Genomic DNA, 20455 nt, shown 5'->3' with positions numbered 1-20455 from the left:
GTGTGTGTGTGTGTGTGTGTGTGTGTGTGTGTGTGTGTGTGTGTGTGTGTTTCAATGCTTTTCCTGCTTTTAGAAAAGAGCCCATGAGTCTCAGAGGACTTTGGAATATAAAGCTTATACCAGGTCAGTATTTATACTGCATAGGAGTAACTTAAATATCACAGGATTGAATAAAAAGTTAAACTCTTTTCAGGATTTTAAGACCATTTCAAACACCTAATTGGATATAGAAACAGACTATAATTCAATAGTTCAACATTATTGAAACATATAATCATTACGTTCTTTGGAATACTACAGATGAACACATTAGTATGTTCAGATGTCCTTAACTAGAAATTAGCATTATTACATGATCATTTTCTGGATGCCATGGCTGATTTTCTTCTATAATAATTTTTCTTAAGGTTTGGATCAGCTTTGCACAGTTTGAGCTGTCTTCAGGGAAAGAAGGAAGTTTGGCTAAATGCAGACAAATTTATGAAGAGGCTAACAAAACCATGAGGAACTGTGAAGAAAAGGAAGAGAGACTTATGTTGCTGGAATCATGGCGAAGCTTTGAAGATGAATTTGGAACAGTATCAGATAAGGAGAGAGTAGACAAACTCATGCCAGAGAAAGTCAAGAAGAGAAGAAAGGTCCAGGCTGATGACGGGGTAAGAACTGAGACCCTGGAGCTGGTCATCTCATGTCAGATGAGCACTTTCTACTTGTAAGTGCCATATGTACAATCTGAGCATCGGAGCGGACAACCTGGCTACCATGGAAAGAGAGCAGAGTGTATATAGTCCACCCAGGGGTGGAGATGGGAGACGATTGGCAAAGGTTGATTCCAGGAGCTATATAAAGTGTGGTATTTCTGGAGCATTAAGCAGGAGGTCAGAATAGAGGGAAATGAAACTCAGCTTTTAGGTAGGACCCAAGCTAGAGACTTTGTAAGCTATAGGGAGGCTCTTATACACAAAATGACATGACCCGGTGGTTGGCATCTGCAGGATACTCAAGGGGCTTAGATCAGAGGAGGACCTGTCAGGAAGCTGTTGTAAGCAGAGCAAATGATGGTGGAAGCTGGAATTATAGTAGTGTTTAGGAAGCCAAATCAGTGACCAGTTTGAGGTGGGGCTATTAAGGGCAGGGAGTCAGAATAATAGTGTACAGATTTATGACTTTTGCTACTAAGTATTAAGTAAGTCCTTAAAAATTTAAAAATCTTAGAAAACTATAAGATGGAGGTGGAGATACAGAATATCTTGGTTGGCTAGAGGATCTGTGCTTTAATCTTTAGGCTCTTTTTCCCTGGTTTTTAGCTCTGTGAGCTCCACTTGCAGTAACACCAACCCCAACAGCTACTTTTTCTTTATTCAGTTAATTAACATATAGTATACTGTTAGTTTCAGAGGTAGAGCTCAGTGATTCATCAGTCTTATGTTAACACCCAGTGCTCAGTATATCCCATGCCCTTGTTAATGTCCATCAGCCAGTTACTCAGCAGCTACTTGTTCACCCATCGTGCAGGCCCGGCCTTTTTTCTTTCTGTGATGGGCTTTGAAGTTTTATAAATGAACATAAGTTGAATGTGTCTTGAACTCTCTGGGGTTTTGCAGTGAAAATTCTCCACTTTAACTATAGTGTATTTCAGCCGTCTTTGGCTTATCTTTTAATTGTTTTACTTTTATTCCATAGTCTGATGCAGGCTGGGAAGAGTACTATGATTACATCTTTCCAGAAGATGCTGCCAACCAACCCAACCTCAAGCTCCTGGCCATGGCCAAACTTTGGAAGAAACAGCAACAGGAAAAGGAGGCTGCCGAGCAAGACCCAGATAAGGACATTGATGAGAGTGAATCCTGATGTTCTTGTTCATACTGATAAATGTTTTATTATTTTTATAAATTAATCATTCAGAACTCTTGTGACTCCATAAGTTTTTGTATATTTCACCATTGGAGTCTTTGATAGTTACTTTCTGAATTATTTTTAAAATGCTCTTGCGTTAGTGAGAAGTGGGGCGTGCAAGTAAACTTTTTTAACCACTGGATTTATGAGTCCAAACTTTTTTTTTGTCCACGTCACGCATTTTAGATGGACCTGCACTTTTGAAAGTGTTTTTTGAGAAGTGTTCAAGTTACATTCTACAGTAGCTTTTAAAGTGGTTTTTTCATGTTTGTCTTCTTCGTAAAGATACTTCGTATACTCACCTGAAACTTCTGACTTCTTCACATCTTCACTCACAGGCTCGAGTCCCATTCCCAGCTGCCACTTGGTTATCTGTAACTTAATCTTTCAGTGCTTCATTCACACGGGCTTCTGCCAACTCATTTTGAGGATTACATTAGAAACAGAATATATCTGGCACATTGTGACTGCGCAGTAAAATGTTCATCCCCAGCCACTTTCCTAAACAAATTCAATCTTTGTAGAATTGAATGTGCTTGGATTAATTTAACTTCTAAATATAGTAGCCATATGCTTTTGAAAACACTAGTTGGAAAATAGTTTATAGTTACTGTATTTCTGAACAAGGTGTTTTTGTTACCAAGATGTTTTAGTCAAATTTCAGTTATGCTGTGATCAGTTTTCCCAAGTGGTTGAACTCTATAATAGCTTAAAGAATAGTAAAACATGTGCTGTGAATAACATTGCCCCCTGCTGCAGTAAGTTTGGGAAACCCCAGATTAAGAGTTGAGCCTTGTTAATCAAATCTCTTTACAGTTCAGCTTCTGAGAGCCTTAGATACATTACTGTACAAGATGACCCCCGTAGCAATGCTCGAGTGTTTCCCAACCGTACTGGACAAGGGCGTCCTCTCTACCTGGAATACCGATAAACATCCCCTAGTGTGTTACAGCAGAAAGTAGCTACCGTAATCCAGGATACATTTTACACTTGGTTTAGAACATGTGAAAAACCTAAAGGTAACCAACTCTAATGCCAAAAAAGAAAACTTTAAGTAGCACAGAGATAACACATTTGTTGACACATTGCTCATATCCTCAAGCAAAAAATACTTGCCTGATTTCTTAAGCTTTTTTTTCTTGTTTTGTTCACTGGCCAAGCTATTTGACTCGAACTATCATCTTCAAGAGTATTTTTTCACCTGGAAGGGCAACTAGCAAATTTAGTATTTCCAGATTTAATTGCATAAAACTTACTAAATTTACAAATATATTAAGTTATTTAAAAAGCAATAAAACAGTAAAAGGGATTTTAAAAAGCTAGTCAGTATGGTACTAAATTGTAAGTAAGCTAGTATTTGAGAGGCAGCTAGGACAGCCAGGATCAAAGGCATGTCTGTGTTCAGCCTTGGTGCTTCAGGCTCTGGACCACTGTCACCCCAGCTGCTGGGTGTCACATGGGTCCTGACGATGGAGTACTGAGGTCTGTCTGGTTGGCTAAGAGGAGTATTTCTGATTTTAATACCCGTTGGCTAAGTGCAGAGTCAAGGAGTGAGATGAAATCAGGACAAAATGCTAATATAAGTGACTATTCAGCGTCTTCCTACAATTTTGTCCTGTTTATGCTGCATAAGAACAGAAATAAGTCAAGCAGAGAGAGTCAATTATATGGTTTCACTTATTTGTGGAGCATAACAAATAGCATGGAGGACAAGGGGAGTTAGAGAGAAGGGAGTTGAGGGAAATTGGAAGGGGAGGTGAACCATGAGAGACAATGGACTCTGAAAAACAATCTGAGGGTTTTGAAGGGGCGGGGGGGTGGGAGGTTGGGGGAACCAGGTGGTGGGTATTAGAGAGGGCACGGATTGCATGGAGCACTGGGTGTGGTGCAAAAACAATGAATACTGTTATGCTGAAAATAAATTTAAAAAATTTAAAAAAAATTTTAAAAAGAACAAAAATTAATGGTCAGATTCCCAATGTAAACTCCTACCACCATGTTCTGGCTAGTGCCAGCATGCAATGCGTGAAGGAAAAGTTTACCGTGGGAGAACATGAAAGATATCTCTTACCCTCAACTCCACCAGAGGTAAGTCCTTTCACAGGCAAAAGCTTTCTGGTAATTGTTTCTGTGGGGTTTTCTTTAGCCACTTTTACTCACTGGGTATTTTTACAAGTAAAGAAAACTATACATGAAACTACATGGGTGGTCCATGACCTAGTTTTATGGCCTTTCTTTTGGAATTAGGTTCTTTTTCCCCTTTAAAGAAACCTGTGTCTTTTTATATTTTCAAAGGCAGGATTTAAGCAACGTGGTGTGAGATTAGACAAGGAAAAGACCTGGGATTAACAGTATGAAAACAAGTATCAAGCTTCTAGAACACATTCATAGAGTTTACAGTGCATTTTATTATACATCTTAGATTTATACATTTCATATATGCTTTTAAAGCTTCAATTAACAGTTCGATACAAAATAAAAAATATGCAGCAGTGGTTCTCAGGCACGGAATTTAGGAGGAGACTGGAGCACTTTTTTTCCCTAGCATATAGTGAATATTATAACCCAAAATAGTGGAATGTTTCCGTCTGACCTAGCTGCCTTTTCGATTGAATTTTATTACAGTGAACAGCTTTAGTAGGTATGATATTGCTAATTGGAAACAATGAGACTAAAGTTTATAACCTGTATTTTCTTTAAGTCTGTAAGACCTAAATGATTACTTTTCTCCTAATAGAGCTCCAAGATCATCCAATGAAAATAATATTGTCCATAAAATATCTGGAGCATCAGCCTAAGAACCACTGCCCATGGTTATTCAATGTCTTCAGGCCTCACAGGATGAGGTAATGGTATGATGGATTTCTTCTCAGTGTCTCTGGAAAGTGCTTTCCTCATATCTGTTAGGAAGCAAAATTTAATGTAAGTACCCAAATACCAAAATATCTTATGTGGAAGTGTATATGTAAAGTTCCCATAAGAAGAGGTTTTTCCCCTACCCCTCCCATTTACTAGGTCCTCAGAAAATGTGTTTAAGTGAGACTCCTAGACACAAGTACTGAGCTCTGTGTACCAGTGTTCTTTTGACAAAATCTTAGTAAAATTAACATGCGTGTATGTAACATAATTAAACAACTGACAATTAACCACTGATTAATGTAAGTTAACCAGTGGTGGGTTCATGAAGGCAGGTTAAAGGAGATTTAATTACAGCTCAAATTTAAAAACTTAAGTCCAACAAATACGGTTCTTTTCAACTTATTAAAATGACTAGTGTATAGAATGAATGTAAATGTTTTGGCTTTTTGGGGGGGGATACTGCCACAGAAGGGAGCTCACCATAGGCATCCTCATCGGGCTCCCCGTTGCTGGCCGAGTAGTACTCTATGACCGTCCTGTACACGCTGTAGCCCAGTTGCTTATACATGTTGACTGCAACTTGGTTAGACACTCTTACAAAGAGATCGACGAAAAATCCACCCTTTCTTTAAATCAGAAAAAAAAGGGGTAAATGTTAAAATGTGGGGAATTCTAGAAAATAATTATATGTTTTAAAACAACACTTGTTTTTAGTTGGCTTTGACTAATATTTAAAGAATGGAAATAATGGGCCTTTGCAGCTGATTACCTTGTATCCATTTTTATTTCTGAGGATTTATGACAATTATTTTGAGGTGCAAAGAGATATTTTCTGTTAGCATACTAACATTTAAAAACCTGTTATTTTCTTTAAAAGATAAACTTCTAGAACATTTTTTAAAACCATAATTCTGTCTTTAATTACTGTATATTTTACATAACAGTAAATGACGTGCTCATTATCAACTAGTAATACAATTATTTTCACCCGTATGTGCAAACTAAAGATTTGCGCAATAAGAAGCACCCTGCCATGGCCCACACGTAACAACCGGACATGAACTGCCTGACAACGGCATCCCTAAAGCCATCAGGTCTCTCTGGGCAGTGACAACCATCCCCCTTACCCAGAGGTCTCCAAGTTCCAACCCACTCTCATTAGCTCCTCGGGTTTTGCCGTAGATTCACCACCTAGTACAATGTTTCCTATTGATGAATTTTACATAAATATTATTGTACTTTGCATATCCTTTGGTGATTTGCCCCTCTCAGTAAAGTGCAAGTCAGCCTGGTGTAGCTGGATTTTGTTCATTTTCCCTCTTTTTAGCGCTCCCTTGTATGGGTGAATACACTACAAATTGTCCATAGTCCCACAGATAAACATTTCGGGTTATGATTATAAACTGTGCTGCTACGAATATTTTTATTGTATGTCTCATGGTACAGTATCTAAGGTCTACAACTAAGAGTGTGATCACTGGCTCATAGGGGCATCTTCACCTTTTTTAGGTAATACCCACTTCCCAGCAGAGGGTGAGACTCCATTCCCATAGTGACAAGGCTTGGTGCATTTTTATTTTTGAAAATGTCCTAAGTATCTCAGGGTAATTTTAGTTGGCATTTCTCATTACTAATGGGGCTAAATACATTTTTGTAGGTCATTTAGATTGCATATTTTTCAGTCCTTATTGGTCTTTCACAATTTTTTTCCCCCCAGCTGTGGTCTTCTATGTATTCTGGGTACTTGACATTGTGTAAAGGATTGTTGCCAATCTTTTCCCAGTTTGTGGCTTGAGTTATTATCCTCATGTAACTTTTGATGAACAGAGTTACTTCACTTCAGTGAAATTGCATATGAGCCTCTCCTTTACAATCAGGCTTTTTATGGCTTATTTAAGAAGCTCTTTTCTACCCTGAGGTCATGGATATGCTCTCCTATATTACTTAAAAGGGCTTTTGAGTTTCGTTTTTCCACATGTAGGTTTTTAATAAATCTGGAATTGATTTGTGTATGGTAAGGCAGTAATCTGGGAAATGTTTTTCCCATGTGGTTATCCAGTCGTGCCATCGTCCTTACTGTGGACTGTATCCCTCCACTGCTGCTCTGCAGTTGCTTCCTTTGAGTTATGTCAGAATTCACGTATCCCTGCATCTGTTCCTCAGCTCTGTTCCTCTGGTCTAGACAAGTACTCCAGCACTGACACAGAGCTCACTCATTACAGCTTGATATTTGGAGGGGCAAACCTTCCTACCTTGTTGTTAAAATGATCTTGTCTCCTTCCATTCCCCTGTAAGCTTCAGAGTCAATTGAATAAGTCTCACAAACACTGGAGATGTGGGTTGCAGTTACAGTTTGGCTCCATGGATGAAACACCAGTTTAGCCCTCCCTGCCACTGACATAGTTCTCTCTCCACTGAGAGAGGTCATCTTTTCTGTTTCTCAGGAAGTGTTAGAAACTTCAGAGACGTCTTGCATAGCTCTTGTTAGATTTTTCTCAAAGGGCTTAATTTATTCTGATGCCACTGTAACTGGCATCTTTTCTTAAATTTTACTTTTTGTGTAGAAATAAAATTGATTTTTATACTGATTGTCCAACAACTCTGCTTAGCTTTTATTCTAAACATTTGTTTGTAGCTTCTTGTGGTTTTGTTTGTAGTCTTGTGTGTACAAAATAAGAGCTTTGTTTCTTCTTGCTGTACATTTTTCTTGCTGTACTATGCTGTCTAGGATTTCCAGTAAATTACTGAAGATGGGCTGACTGTAGGCATTCTTCCTTGTTTCAGCCCTTTCTTCAAAGGGAAAGCATTCACTGCATCACTGCTAATATTTACTACAGATTTTTGGTAAATATTCTTTTTTTAGATTAAGGAAGTTCTCCCCTTATATTTCCTACATTGTTAACCGTTTTTAATCAATAGGATTTTATCAAAGCATTTTCTGCACTTACTAACAATTGTTCTCCCTTAATTTATTAATAGGTTGGAATACATTTACAGGTTTTCTCATGTTAAAACAACCTTCCTTCCCCTGATATATCGTCCTTTTTATTAACTGCTGAGTCCCACTTTGCTAAGATTTTTCTGGGACTTTTGCATCTATAAAGACTGACATATTTTCTTTAAATTTCCATTCCTCATATTTCTTGTTGGGCTTTCTTATGTATTACTCTAGCCTTAAAAAAACAGCTGAAAACTGTTTTAGTTTGTGTAAAAGTGAACTTACAATCTTTACACTTCTTAAAATAGTTGGTAAAATTTTGCCAGAGAAGTCGTAGCTTTCTGGAAAGATTTTTAGCTACTGATGGTGATCTGTTGAGGGAGTCCTGCCTGCAACCTATTTTTGTACTGCTCTCCCACTAAGGACAGTTTTTAAAACTTTGAAGGGGTGTTTAATATACACAGACACAAGCACTAGATTAGCTGGCCTGTAAAGCCTCAGTATCTGGCCTAGGAAAAGTAATCACCCCTATTCTGTGCCCTTAATCAATTTGTCTAATTGTTCTATCAGTTAGAAAAAGGATGTTCAAATCTCTCATTATGATAAAGTTTACTTATTTCTCCTTGTACTTTTATCAATTTTTGCATTTTTACTTTGAATTTGTCACTGTGTACATAAAACTTGTAATTATTACATCTTCCCGATGCATTAAATCTTTTCACATATAAGCAGTGACCCTTTTTTTTACTCTGAAAAATTACTGAATTATTATGTGACTCTTGTTAATAAGTATACCAACTGTCTTTTGGTTAGAATTTGCATGATAATTTTAAAATTTCTTTCCATCTTTAATCTTTACATATATTTCCTATAAATATAGTTCTGACGGTCTTTTACTGTTATAAGAACACTTTAATGTGAGGTTTTTCCCTTTTAATAAATTTTAAATGTATGTTTATTCTTTTACTACAGGTAAATTGTACAACAGACTATAGGGGTTATTCATTCTAACTGAACTTTATGCCTGCTGATTAGTAACTTCCACTCCCCTCTTCCGTGGTCTCTGGCTACCACCATTCTACTCTTTGATTCTCCAAATTTACCTGTTGTGGATATCTCATATAAGTGGAATCACACATCATTTGTCTTTCTGTGGCTTGCTTCAGTTTACCGTAATGTCTTCAGGTCTTTGTCTTTTAACTGGAGTAATTAGTCCATTAACATTTAGTGCTGCATTTACGGATTATATTTGGATTCATAGCTAACATCTCATTTCAGGCTTCTTATGTGTTTTACCACTTTAATTTCCTTTTCCTCTCTTGTTTTTAATGTATATAATTAAAAATACATGTATGTATATTTTTAGTTATACACAAACACACACACACAAATCTTAGCATCTGTTCCAAAATAACTAAGATTTAGAAAATGGAAAAGACAGGAGCTTAGTTGTTTTCTATTCTGAGACTCTGTCCCATAAATACATAAAATCATGTGTAGGGTGATAGCTCATTAGAACCTATTTCTTAACTCCCTGTCCACTATATTATAATGCCAAATACTTTTTTTCAAAAAGATAACAAATGCCATTAACAAATATGTATAAACTAAAACTTTTCAAGTACTAAAACTGGTTTCTTTTTCAGTTAATATTATTTTCTCTCTTTCCTGAATAAGCTCAAGTTCCTTTTAACCCCAACTTGGCCCAGAGCATTTTCAGCTTGGCTAGCTACTTCTTTAAAACTTGCGTTTTAAAATCCATTAAGTGTAAAACCTCAAGAGCCCTTCTCAGCAAATATTCCCTTTCCTATATACTTCTAGGCATTTAAAAGTAGAGGAAAAAAAATAAGTGGCAGCTTGACAACTGATTAAACTTAAACACACATCTCTTACCTCTTTTAGAATGGGAGCTGGCAGGAGTCTTTTAATTATATTACTTTTATCTCACATAATGAGGGTGTTTGACATATACAATAGGTCTTTTTTAAAAAAGCCCTAATGCTGGCAGTTGTGTTTTTAGTGTGTACCCAAACTGCTCCAGAGTGGCTCAAACTCTTAGAGGTGCAATAGGATATTTCAGATGTTTGGAGGAAACACAGATAAACCTTACATGGCAGACACTGGCAAACTACTAGTTTGATATAATCACAAATGCAGCATTACATGGTGTTAAGCTTCTTCTAACGACAAAGGTCATCAAAGGTTTTATGAAGCCAGGTTTTGGCAGTTCCTGTGACTTAAAAAAAAAAAAAAAAAAAAAAAAAAAAAAAAAAAAAAACCAGTACTACAAGAAAATCAGTATGAAATAAGAATGCAGGTGGTTGTGTCAAATCTGTTTCCAAGATTAAGAAGTCCTGAAATGCCCAAAAGGCACACATTTCATTAGTAGGTAGCCGCAGTTATTTAACAATGAAATAATATTTTTTTCTCTCAATTTGTTTATTTTTTCCAAATAGCTACTAGTTTGTTAGGCCATAAGTATTTACTAAGCAGTTGGGACATAACTGGTGAAGTCTAAACTGAGGGATTTCTTTTTTTTTTTTATTGGCCATAGGAGCACTATGAAAAAAAATCACTGGGATGCAAAGGGCGATGTTGACAGAGAATTTGGGAACATCTGCAACAGTGTCAAGAACACCAAAAACAAAACAAAACAAAAAAACAAACTTAAGGGCTAGTCTTGGATTGCATCTATTACCCAGCATATAAGCCCATGGCAGGTCACTTACTTTGCCTGAATTTTCCTCAATGGCAAAATAGGGACAATGCTACTACTCTGAATATGTGAATACACAACAACTGATGAAAATGAAAATCCTGCAAACTGAAGCACAATATTCAGCCTGAACAGAAAAAAAACTTAGACATTTTCACCATGAAAAAAACCAAATAGGGTTCATAAATTATTACTTGAAAAGCAGGATCTCACCTTTCTGAAATCTCCTCTAATAACTCCATAAGTTTAGCAGCCAAACCAAGGCGTCGAAATTCTGGGGCGACAGAGAGAGCAGTGACGTGCCCATGCCATTCTTCCCTAGCTACTGAGCCTTCTGCTTTACCCATGACTGCCAATAAAAGATTGCACTCAGTAATTAAACACATGGATTTATACACGAATACAGAATGACTGTTGGTACATTTTTATTATAAAGGACACTAATGATGAAGTTTTAATTTTTAAGTAACACATAGTCATCTAGCTAATGGTTATAGTGCTCTTATTTGACTCTCACTTAGAGAAAGGTTTTTTTTTTTTTTTAAAGGAATGATACACTAAGAACAACTAATTTTGAACACAATCAGAATATCTATTTTTTAAAATATCTACATTTCATGTAGGTATGTATGTGTACACAAAACTTGAGTCCACAGCTCAAATTTTTGTTAGTAATGCCACTAATTCAATGAAGATGCTGTAATTCCTGTGTTATGTACCAAAAAAGCCATGCAGAAATATAAGCACAGAATGAAAGATCCATGAAGCCTGAGACCTTGTCTGTCTGTCCCCTGGGGCCTAAAGCACAATGCCTAAAATATAGAAAGCATGGGTGAGCTGTCAGTGGTTAAAGGAAATAAAATTCTAGGCAGCATGATTACATTTCCACTTCTGCAATCAATCTAAAACAATCAGTTGAAACCTACATTAAACTCTCAACTGCCTACTCAAAAAAGTTCTAGTGGTATTATACTTACTATAACCCATTAACTCTCCACCAGGTGCCTCCGCAACAATGAAGTACTCTGGCCAGTGGGCGAGGTACTGTAAGTAAAAAGGAATCCCATACTAGAGTCTCGTTAAGGAGTGTGGAAAGTGATGGACAGTACAAAGTTCTTCATAAAAGAAACATTGTGAAGAAAGGTTCCTTTGAAAATATATTGTTACTTTATCCCCAGCTCAATATATGTGTGATCTGTATATTCATGTCAGTACATTATTTAGGTTAGCACTAATAATTGATAACAAAATTGCCTGAATATGTAAGTTCAAAAATAGGAGTGGAGACGACAACATCTGACAGCAGAGAACCAGGAGTCTGAAGTTCTATCATCTGTGTCCATACTAATCACACTGTATCTAAATCTCTGCACAGCACTTACCAGCACTGGATATTGTTCACTCTCTCCCTCCCTTTTGGATATGAATGTCATGTTCACTCTATTCCTGGTGCTGAGCACAAAGTAGATGCTCAATACATTTGTTTTTCCATAATTGCACTAGAAAATTAATGATTAGTTCCTACTTCAGCTGTGTGGCTGTGAAAATAACTAAAAGTTAAGTATTTCCAGAGTCATCAATTACCTAGTGTTTCCCCTGTACTGATTCAAATTCTCCCTTTCTGGTACTGCAAATAAATGCTGACTTAAGAGTAGAAGTCCTGAATAATTTGCTCATTATGACACTCTTCAACCCTGGCGTCCTTACTGACATATGTTCATTCTATTTCTTCTTAGTGTAAGCTCACTGATACAATTCTATGAGGGGCCACCACCAATCACACAACCCTTTTTTTTTTTTTTTATTTCTGTAAAATCTGCTCAGTCATAAATTCTTCAGATTCTCCTCTGAACGACAGCCACTACTTCGAGCACTCTTCAAACATAACCCATAACACAGCACGCTAGCCAGTCTTCTTGCTGGTCAGCCACCAACACACACCATTACCGCCTCTCAACCAGCATCAGGAGGCCGGCTATCGGCTCAGCAACCACCAATACCTGGCAGGTTACTTGCACACATGGCCTCACCTGGATTATGGGACTTTTACTGTAAATCTGAAGTGTCACTAGACACACACCATGTAAGTTGATTTGCATCCTAATACTTCACCTTATTTACAGTGAAAATTTTTTGTGTTATTCAAAAATCTTTTTAACATGGAGGTCTCTAAAAAGTCGTAATTTTTTGAGATACAAAATGAAAACTTTGGTGATTTTTCTGCTTTTTCACTCAGCTTTGTTTCTGATTTGTAGCCGTGTTATCTATACCTATAGCTAATTTTTAATAATGTATAGTATACTCCATCGGATGATCAATTTAAATCACCTATCTGCTGACAAGGGACATGTGGGTTATTTTCAGTGTCTTGAAAATCTTTTTAAATTCCTCACGAATACAGTATATTTTTACTAACCATTTCCTTGTTTGTGAATGCTATTCCAAATTTTTAATATCCTAACTGTAATAAAAATGTCGGTAATGGCATAACTCAGGGGTTAACATTTCCTATAACAGGACAGTAAATACTCAAGGCTGGGTGGACCATATGCTCTCTGATGCAACTACTCTGTGAAAGCCATGGACAAAGCTACAGACAATATGTAAATTTTTCAGCATGGTTGTGTCTTACTAGACACAATACAGTTTTGTAAACTGTATTTACAAAAATAAAAATAGGCAGTGGACCAAATTTGGCCCATGCACCTTAGTTTGCCAATTCCTCACCTGTTATTTTTAGCTTCCAGGAAGTGGAATTACTTAGTATGTATTAGACTGCCAAAGTGCCTTCCAGAAAGACTCTCACAGTTTATACTGTCACTAGCAATTTATGAGAATGTTCCTCTTACCCTCATCAGCATGAGCTTAATCATTTTTTAATCCCTGATAATGTGATAGGTAAAGCACAGAATATCATTTTGGTTTTAATCCACATATCTTTTGACTGGTGAGACTGAACCCTTAATATATGTCATTAGCTTCTTTGCCTTCTTTTGTTAAATTATCAGTTAATATTACCCTCCTACTCTGCAGTGGACATGGAGTAGAAGCTAGAAAGCCACTGAGAATGTGGGGTTGTCTCTTAGTGCAACATAACCCACAGCACCCCCACTTCAAACATCTTTGCACACTTTCACTGGGGGACATCATAGATATGGCTAATTATTACCCCCAAATCCTTTCTTAGTAATAAGCCCAAATGGGAAGCTGGGCTCATTCCTGGACTATTATAGCTCAGTGAGTGTGGCAGGAGGCAGCTCCTGGTCAGTGGAATACAGAAGCCTGTATGATACTTCCTAAAGGTACTCCTGAAAGGGAAGGTCACTCTCACCTTCCCCTCTGTTGACCCTCCTGCCAGGAACATGGACGTGATGCCCGAGAAAGCCAAGGCCACCCTGGGAGTGAGATGGTGGTTAAAGTGCACAGCCTGGTCGCCAATGACCTCATGAAATCACCACAGGCTGCTCGTCACCACCAGGCTTCATTCACAGAGAGTAATAACCCATCCTGAAGTCACTGCTTTTAGTTGTTTGGAGCCATACTTACCACCAAGGGGAGCTGCACTGCTTTAGTTATGAGGTCATTTTGTTAGCAGCTTGCCAGGCAGATTTAAGACAACTCTTAGTCCCAGTTTGTTTGGTTTTTTAAATTGCTTTCAATGTTGCTTATGTTTCCTGGCCTGCAAGTTTTTAAGTTTTTCTGTACTCAAGTCATTTTTTCTTTTGTTTCTCCATGTTTCTTACTCTTAGCCTTCATTTAACTTTTTTTTTTTTAAAGGATACAGTTTCTGTAAGTGGATCCAAGTTACTAAAAGAAAGAAAAGAAATGTCAGTAGTAAGCAGTGTTGACAAAACCAGTTTAAATAAGCCACTGAAACTAAAAACATGCACCAGAAAAACAAAACATGCTAAATCCACAACTTTAAAACCAACTTTAGGGCTAAGGAAGCTACTGAAGGCCAAACTAAGCCATCACAGCCATTATAACGATATCTATAAATTTTTATTTAACAGTTTCTTCCTTACAAGTTACTTTATAGTTAATACACCTGCATCAAAACCTTCCATTTTTCTAAATGCCAGTAAATCATCAATGGAACTGGGGCCCAACCAGGCATGAAAGTCACAGAAAGTAGAACTAGCTCCCTGCAGCATCTGACAGCAGTCCCTCCTGCCTGTCTCTGGGCCTTCAGCTGCTCAGTGTGGGCCTTCTCACCACTTGGTGTTTCCATCCCACTCTTCTACATTCTTACCTCCTCTTCCCCACCATCCCATCCCTTAACTTTTGGAGGAAGACTCCCGGATCTGGCTCTGGTGCTACCCAGCGCCTGTCCCACCTGATCACAACACTCCTGAGTCAACAATTCTTAAAACGCACCTCTGCAGCTGGCTGCAAAGAGCTCTGCCCTCACTTTCCTATTCAATTAATGGAACCACTATTTTGCCAGGCTCAAAACCAGCCACCCATAACTTCCTCTTGTATACCTAGCCAGATTCTTCCTTAGGACCATTACCAAGGTACTTCTCCAGGCCAGCAGTTCTCAAACTTTTGGTTTCAGAAACTGTTTACACTCAAAATTATTGAGGACCCCCCAAAAACTTGTTTAAGTGGGTTATATCTACTGATAATTACATTTTCTAAAACATTTTAAAATAAATCAATTACATGTTAATAACTTTTTTTTTTAAACCAAAAGCGACTACTTTCAGGAACACAATTTAGCGACAAAAAAGGCTTTGATTTAACAATTTACAAATCTTTGTTAATGTCTGGCTTAAGACAGCTTGGGGGCACCTGGGTGGCTCAATGGGGGTAAGTCTCTGCCTTCAGCTTTGGTCATGGTCTCCGGATCCTGGGATTGAGCCCCACATGCTGAGCAGAGAGCCTGCTTCCCCCTTTCCGCCTACTTGTGATCTCTCTCTGTGATATCTCGGTCAAATAAATAAGTAAAATCTTAAAAAAAAAAAAGGGGGCAGCTGGATTCTCACATCTGTGTCTGTTACTCTTGGTATTGCAAGCCACACAGCTGAAAACTCCACTGTGCACTTGTGAGAGAATGAAAAAGGCAAAAAAACCCATCTTGGTGCTTTCCTGAAAATCACTCTGACCTTGCAAAAAGGGAAGAGCGTCAGCCACACCTGGAGAATCACTGTTCCAGTGTGGGAATAGTGTCTCCCACACTTCTCAACGACTGCTTTATAGCCTTGCCTCAACTATCCACAACAGGCCACCTCCTTCTCAGTATCAGCTGCTTCCTATTTCACAACAGAAAATACACAATAGGAAGAAGCCTTCACCAAGGTCCCACCATGGCACCCACACACCTACAGCGTCTGCAGCCCCCTCTACTCGCTCTCCTGTAACCATGCCTGGAGTGCTGGTGGGCAGATCCGCCCCCTTCACTGCCCAGACCCCCGTTCCCGAAAGTCTCCCCTCCTGGGATAAAAGTACAGACATGCTATACACTGGGCCATCAGCAGCTCCTGACATGGCTCCCCACTCCCTCCACCTGAAGTGCTCTCCTCACAGAGCTTCCAAGACCCACCATCAGCTTCTCCTCCCAACTCAGAGGGCCACTAGGTCTCCTACAACACCTGGAGCCTCTTTTTTCCTATCCATACTCACTCCACCACTGATGTCCCTAGCATCCTGGTTTTAATACCATCTACATAGCGTGGGCCCCCCAAATTGCTATCGTTAGTCCAGACACTTACCTGATTTCTGCACCTGGGAATCTCAAAGCACTTAGTGGAGAAGCCCAACTCGTAGGAGGTCCTCTCTGAGATCCAGCCCTGTTCCCACTCTCTCACTCTGCTCTATACACATCAGCTGCCCCCCACCCCGTCAGAAACAGGTACCTGTGCCCTTACTACTCTCTCTGCCTCCAAGTTCTCCTGCTCCCAATATCCACAGGACTCAACTCCTCACCTCCCTTTCAGTTAAAACAAGGCTTTGTGGGAGCCTGGATGGCTCACTCGGTTAAGCGTCCAACTCTTGATTTCGGCTCAGGTCGTGCATGATCTCTGGGTTGTGACATGGAGGCCCTGAGCTTGTTCAAGATTCCCTCTCTTCCTCTCTCTCCACACCCCCCGGGGGCCTGAATGTGTGCACATGCCCACACACACACACACACACACACACACACACACAGATATATAGGTTTTGCCAACTACTCTTAAAGCTTCCAGGCACACTGTCCCTTCCCGGGCTTGCAACTCCCAAACCCAAACCTTTGTCATCATTTCTGGCCTGTTGCCAAGATGTCCTAAATGGCTTATCTGCCTGGTATACCTCCTCCAATTTCCTCACCTTCCACATAACTCCGTGGTGAAGTGCTCCAGCCCCAGAGCACTGGTCCTTAAAACAGCCTTAAACCGAATATGCATTTCCAAAGTACTCCCTGATGGTCTGGGACCACTCTTTAAAGAACCACTATTCCAGGGCCAATATTTTTGGATTAGATTCCTTGCTTCACCCACACCCTCCACAGGGCTCTAGCACCTGGGGCAATTCTCTGGCGCTCTCAGTACCTTAGTTTTACTCATACAAAAAATGGGGATAATGAGAGCACCTGCTTCAGAGAACTGTGAGGAGTAAATGGATTATTACAGTGCCAGAGCCCAGCAAGCACAGGGGGAGCTCAACACAAGTCATTTTAGTTACACTGCTCTGATTGAAAGAGGCCCATTAGAAAATTCTTCCCAACAATCAAGACTGAAACCTCCAAGGACAAAGCCAAAGTCCAGTTTCACCAGCTGATCTGATGGTGCAGTTAGAGAAACCCACCACTCCAGTCACACTTGCCTCCCACGTGTCTGGCCGCAAGCTTTCTCACCTTCACACCTGCTTCCTTCTCCAGAACTTCCTCATCACTGTCAACACTTTATCCACCCTTCAAGGCTCATCCCCTCTTTGCAAGGTTTCTAGCCACCTCCTCTCAAGTGCTTCCCATTCTCCTAACACCTGAATCCGAACCACCTGATCCTCAGTTTTCACACACTGCCCAGCTGTCTTTAAAGTGGATTTTGGAGTGGGCGGGTGGATAGATGGATGGATGGGCGGATGTGAGGAAATCAACATACCAAAATGTCAACTGTAGAATCCAACAGAAAATGTCTCTGAGTGTTCAGCGTAAAATTCTGTCGACTTTTTAAACGTTCAGAAACTTATGTAATAAAATGCTTGTTTAAGTACCTGGAAGTCACAATCCTGCCTTAACGCGGACTTAAAGCACACACAGTGGGCCTCCATCAGCATGTGCCCGCCCCGACTACTCACACCTGAAAGAAGTTGTCCAGGCTGAATGCGCCGCTTCAGCAACGAAACAGAAAACGAACCCGGGCCAAGAAAGAAACGGCGGCCGGTGCCACACTCACAAGGTCTCACTCCGATACAAATGAACCATCGGCCGCTGGGCTCACCAAACACTTGGCTGTGGACCTCGCAACGACCTCCGGACCTGCCGGGACACTGGCCGCAGGCGGCAGTCCACGGCTGCCTTCGGGCCGCTTCCTCACCCCCTCCCGCCCGCCCCAGCGGTTCGGGACAGCCACCGCGACAGGCCGCCCGCGCGCTGCCCCGACTCCGACCAGCACGCAAGGACGCGGGAGGAAGCTGCAGCTCCTCGGCCAAGGTCAGCAGGGAGGTCCGAACGTCCGCCCCGGCCCCGGCTCCGACCTGGCGGCCCCAGGGACGCGCCAGGGGTGGCCGGCGCGGGGTAGGTCTGCGGGCCCGGCCCGGGGCAGGGGACGCGGCCACCCACGCCAGCCCCGGGCGCCTCACTCACATGTTGTTAAAGCGGAACAGGTCATCGCACGTGAAGGCCCGGAGCGTAGTCATTGCGCCGCCGCCGCGGAAGCCGGCTTAGGAGACCCCCGCGCCCGCCCCGCCGGAAGTTGTCCTGCGCGCTGTTGCCGCAGGGGCGGGGCGGAGAACTGCTTCCGGGCCACGAGTTGCTCGGCAACCACGACAGCGACACGGCTCTCTCTGGCGGCGGCGTCTGGAATTGTAGGATCATTCTTGTAAAGTCACCGGGGTCTTACCGTCAGAGCCTCAAAACTCCTCTGTGGGAGTTTCTAGTGGAAGTAAATAGTGTGATCTGCTAGAAAGGAGACAGAAAACTGCCCAGGGGTTAGAAAATCACAGCATAAAAGCGGGATTCAGGAATACCTGCGTGGTCCGTAATAAATGAGAAAAATTGTGGACCAGAATGGGAAAATTCATGGTCCAGAGCTGCCCGTCCCACTGATGCCAGCCCAGTATGTGATCTCAAATATTCTACTGCCACGTTTACAAACATAAAGAGAAAGGTGAAATGAATTGTAACAGTATATGTTATTTTACTCCATATATAAAAAAAATATTATTACTTTACAAGTAATCAATTAAAAAAATACTAACAGAATGTTTTACTTTTTTTGGACTAAGTCTGAAATCTGGTGTGTATTTTACATTTGCAGCATATTTCAATCCAGCAGGTGATCTGTCATCACAAATACTTGTTCTGCATTTATTTTTTTTTAAGATTTTATTTATTTATTGTAAGAGAGAGTGAGCACAGGCAGACAGAGTGGCAGGCAGAGGCAGAGGGAGAAGCAGGCTCCCTGCTGAGCAAGGAGTCCAATGTGGGACTCAATCCCAGGACCCTGGGATCATGACCTGAGCTGAAGGCAGCTGCTCAACCGAGTACCCAGGCGTCCCTTGTTCTGCATTTAGATTTCATCAAATGTATACATAAAATGTATAGTTGAAAAGTAGATTTGCCTCCTCAAATGATTCCAGTCATACGAGCTTTCAGATACCTGAAAGGATCATCAGTTTTCACATGTAAACTTAAATTGGTTAAAGTTAAATGAAGTTAAGAATTCCATTCTTCAGTTGCATTAGTCACATTTCTAGCACTCAATAGCCCCATAGGTAGTGGCTTCCACACCATAGCGGACAGCACAGGTCCAGAGGCTAAGAAACGTGCTGCCTGCTTTTGGAGGTTCTTTCCCCCTCACTCCTTTGTTAGGCAAGTACTGAGGTGGTCTTGAGGGACACATTGCTGAGGTCAAACTAACCCACATAACTCTTCAGGAAGAGGTCTGAATTCCAAGGCCCTCACATCTGACTACCTGGGGACCCTCGGTCTCCATAGGGATCTTCAACGGCCCCCCTGCCCAAATATGCAGGTCAGGCATGGAAGGAGACAGCAGAAGGCTGAAGAAATAGGTAGGCCTCTAAGAAGGATCTCCCGAGGTCCAAGCTCATCACCAGGCATTGTTTCCAAAAATCTCAACAAGCTAGGTGAGTGTGAACACGCAGGTAATTGTCCCTGGAGTATGCAACCTCAACCTAGCAATGCACCCCGAGGACAGAATATGACCTCATGAGCTCAGCTATTGCCTGCCAGGTGCTCAAACAGGGCGACATTTTAGAGGCATTTTCCTTTCAGCAAATTTAAGGTGTCAGTTTGAGTGAATGTTAAAGATAATTTTTAGAAAAGGTAAAATGGTGATTTTCATACAAATATAAAATGAGCACATGATGAAGATCATAATCCATTAATTAATGAAAGAACCAGTAAGTTGTTACAACTCACTTTAAGGGAGAATTTAAAGTGCACAAGGCAGGGTGTCTAGGTGGCTCAGTCGGTCAAGCGACCGACTCTTGGTTTTGGCTCAAGTCATGATCTCAGGGTCCTAGAACTGGGCTCTGTGTGCAGTGGGGAGTCTGCTTGAGGATTCTCTCTCCCTCTGCTCCTCCTCCCCACTTGTGCACCGGAGCTCTCTCTAATAAATAAATATTTTTTAAAAACTGAAGTGCACAAGGCAATCAGAAATGCTGAAATGTACGCACAAATAGATGTGAAACTGGTTGATATCCACAGAGCAGTAATCTGTTGCATCATCTGGATGTGTACAATGTGTTTCTATTTCTGTGGACAAGAAACAGTTTCTTTACTATCAGTTTTCTGCTGCTTCCAGAGCTAACCTGGAAGAGTATCCCCGACAGAATACCTAGCCATCTCTCTCTCTCTCTCTCTCTCTTTTTCTTTTTTGGTC

The 20455-nt window shown here is 40.6% G+C and overlaps 2 protein-coding genes across 3 annotated transcripts in view; one reads left to right on the top strand and one right to left on the bottom strand.

Annotated features, from left to right (window-relative positions):
- The window catches only part of LOC111141696 (crooked neck pre-mRNA splicing factor 1), a 15336-nt gene extending 13298 nt beyond the window's left edge, over positions 1-2038 (top strand). The window contains exons 13-14 of the mRNA XM_022494461.1: positions 408-656; positions 1684-2038. Coding sequence (XP_022350169.1) covers positions 408-656; positions 1684-1851 — 417 coding nt within the window. The 3' untranslated portion in view covers positions 1852-2038. The remainder of the gene's footprint in view (positions 1-407; positions 657-1683) is intronic.
- A 2246-nt stretch (positions 2039-4284) lies between these two features.
- LOC111141385 (N(alpha)-acetyltransferase 20, NatB catalytic subunit) lies at positions 4285-18309 on the bottom strand. 2 transcript variants are annotated; one of them, XM_022493888.1, is made up of 6 exons: positions 18196-18309; positions 14192-14216; positions 11387-11477; positions 10623-10758; positions 5236-5381; positions 4285-4796 (listed from the first exon to the last, which is right to left on the bottom strand). In XM_022493888.1, exons 1-6 carry the CDS (start codon positions 18246-18248, stop codon positions 4711-4713), a joined length of 537 nt encoding a protein of 178 aa, XP_022349596.1. In that variant the 5' UTR covers positions 18249-18309; the 3' UTR covers positions 4285-4710. The 2 variants fall into 2 exon arrangements, with proteins under 2 accessions (XP_022349596.1, XP_022349597.1); XM_022493889.1 differs by lacking the exon at positions 5236-5381 and having other exon boundaries at positions 18196-18301.
- Between the last annotated feature and the right edge of the window lie 2146 nt (positions 18310-20455).

The sequence above is a fragment of the Enhydra lutris genome, unplaced genomic scaffold (assembly GCF_002288905.1).
Source record: "Enhydra lutris kenyoni isolate GAN:26980312 unplaced genomic scaffold, ASM228890v2 scaffoldscaffold6, whole genome shotgun sequence".
In the NCBI taxonomy this organism is placed as follows: domain Eukaryota; kingdom Metazoa; phylum Chordata; class Mammalia; order Carnivora; family Mustelidae; genus Enhydra; species Enhydra lutris.
The sequence above is the reverse complement of the archived record's forward strand: the minus strand, read 5'-3'. Positions and strand labels throughout refer to the sequence as shown.

Coding starts and splice junctions, on each gene's coding strand:
- LOC111141385 (XM_022493888.1), bottom strand. CDS start 18,248: ATGACTACGCTCCGGGCCTTCACGTGCGATGACCTGTTCCGCTTTAAC. Junction 10,759..11,386: donor TGGAGAGTTAATGGGTTATA/GTAAGTATAATA, acceptor TTTTATTGGCAG/TCATGGGTAAAGCAGAAGGC. Junction 5,382..10,622: donor TTAGAGGAGATTTCAGAAAG/GTGAGATCCTGC, acceptor TCTGATTTAAAG/AAAGGGTGGATTTTTCGTCG.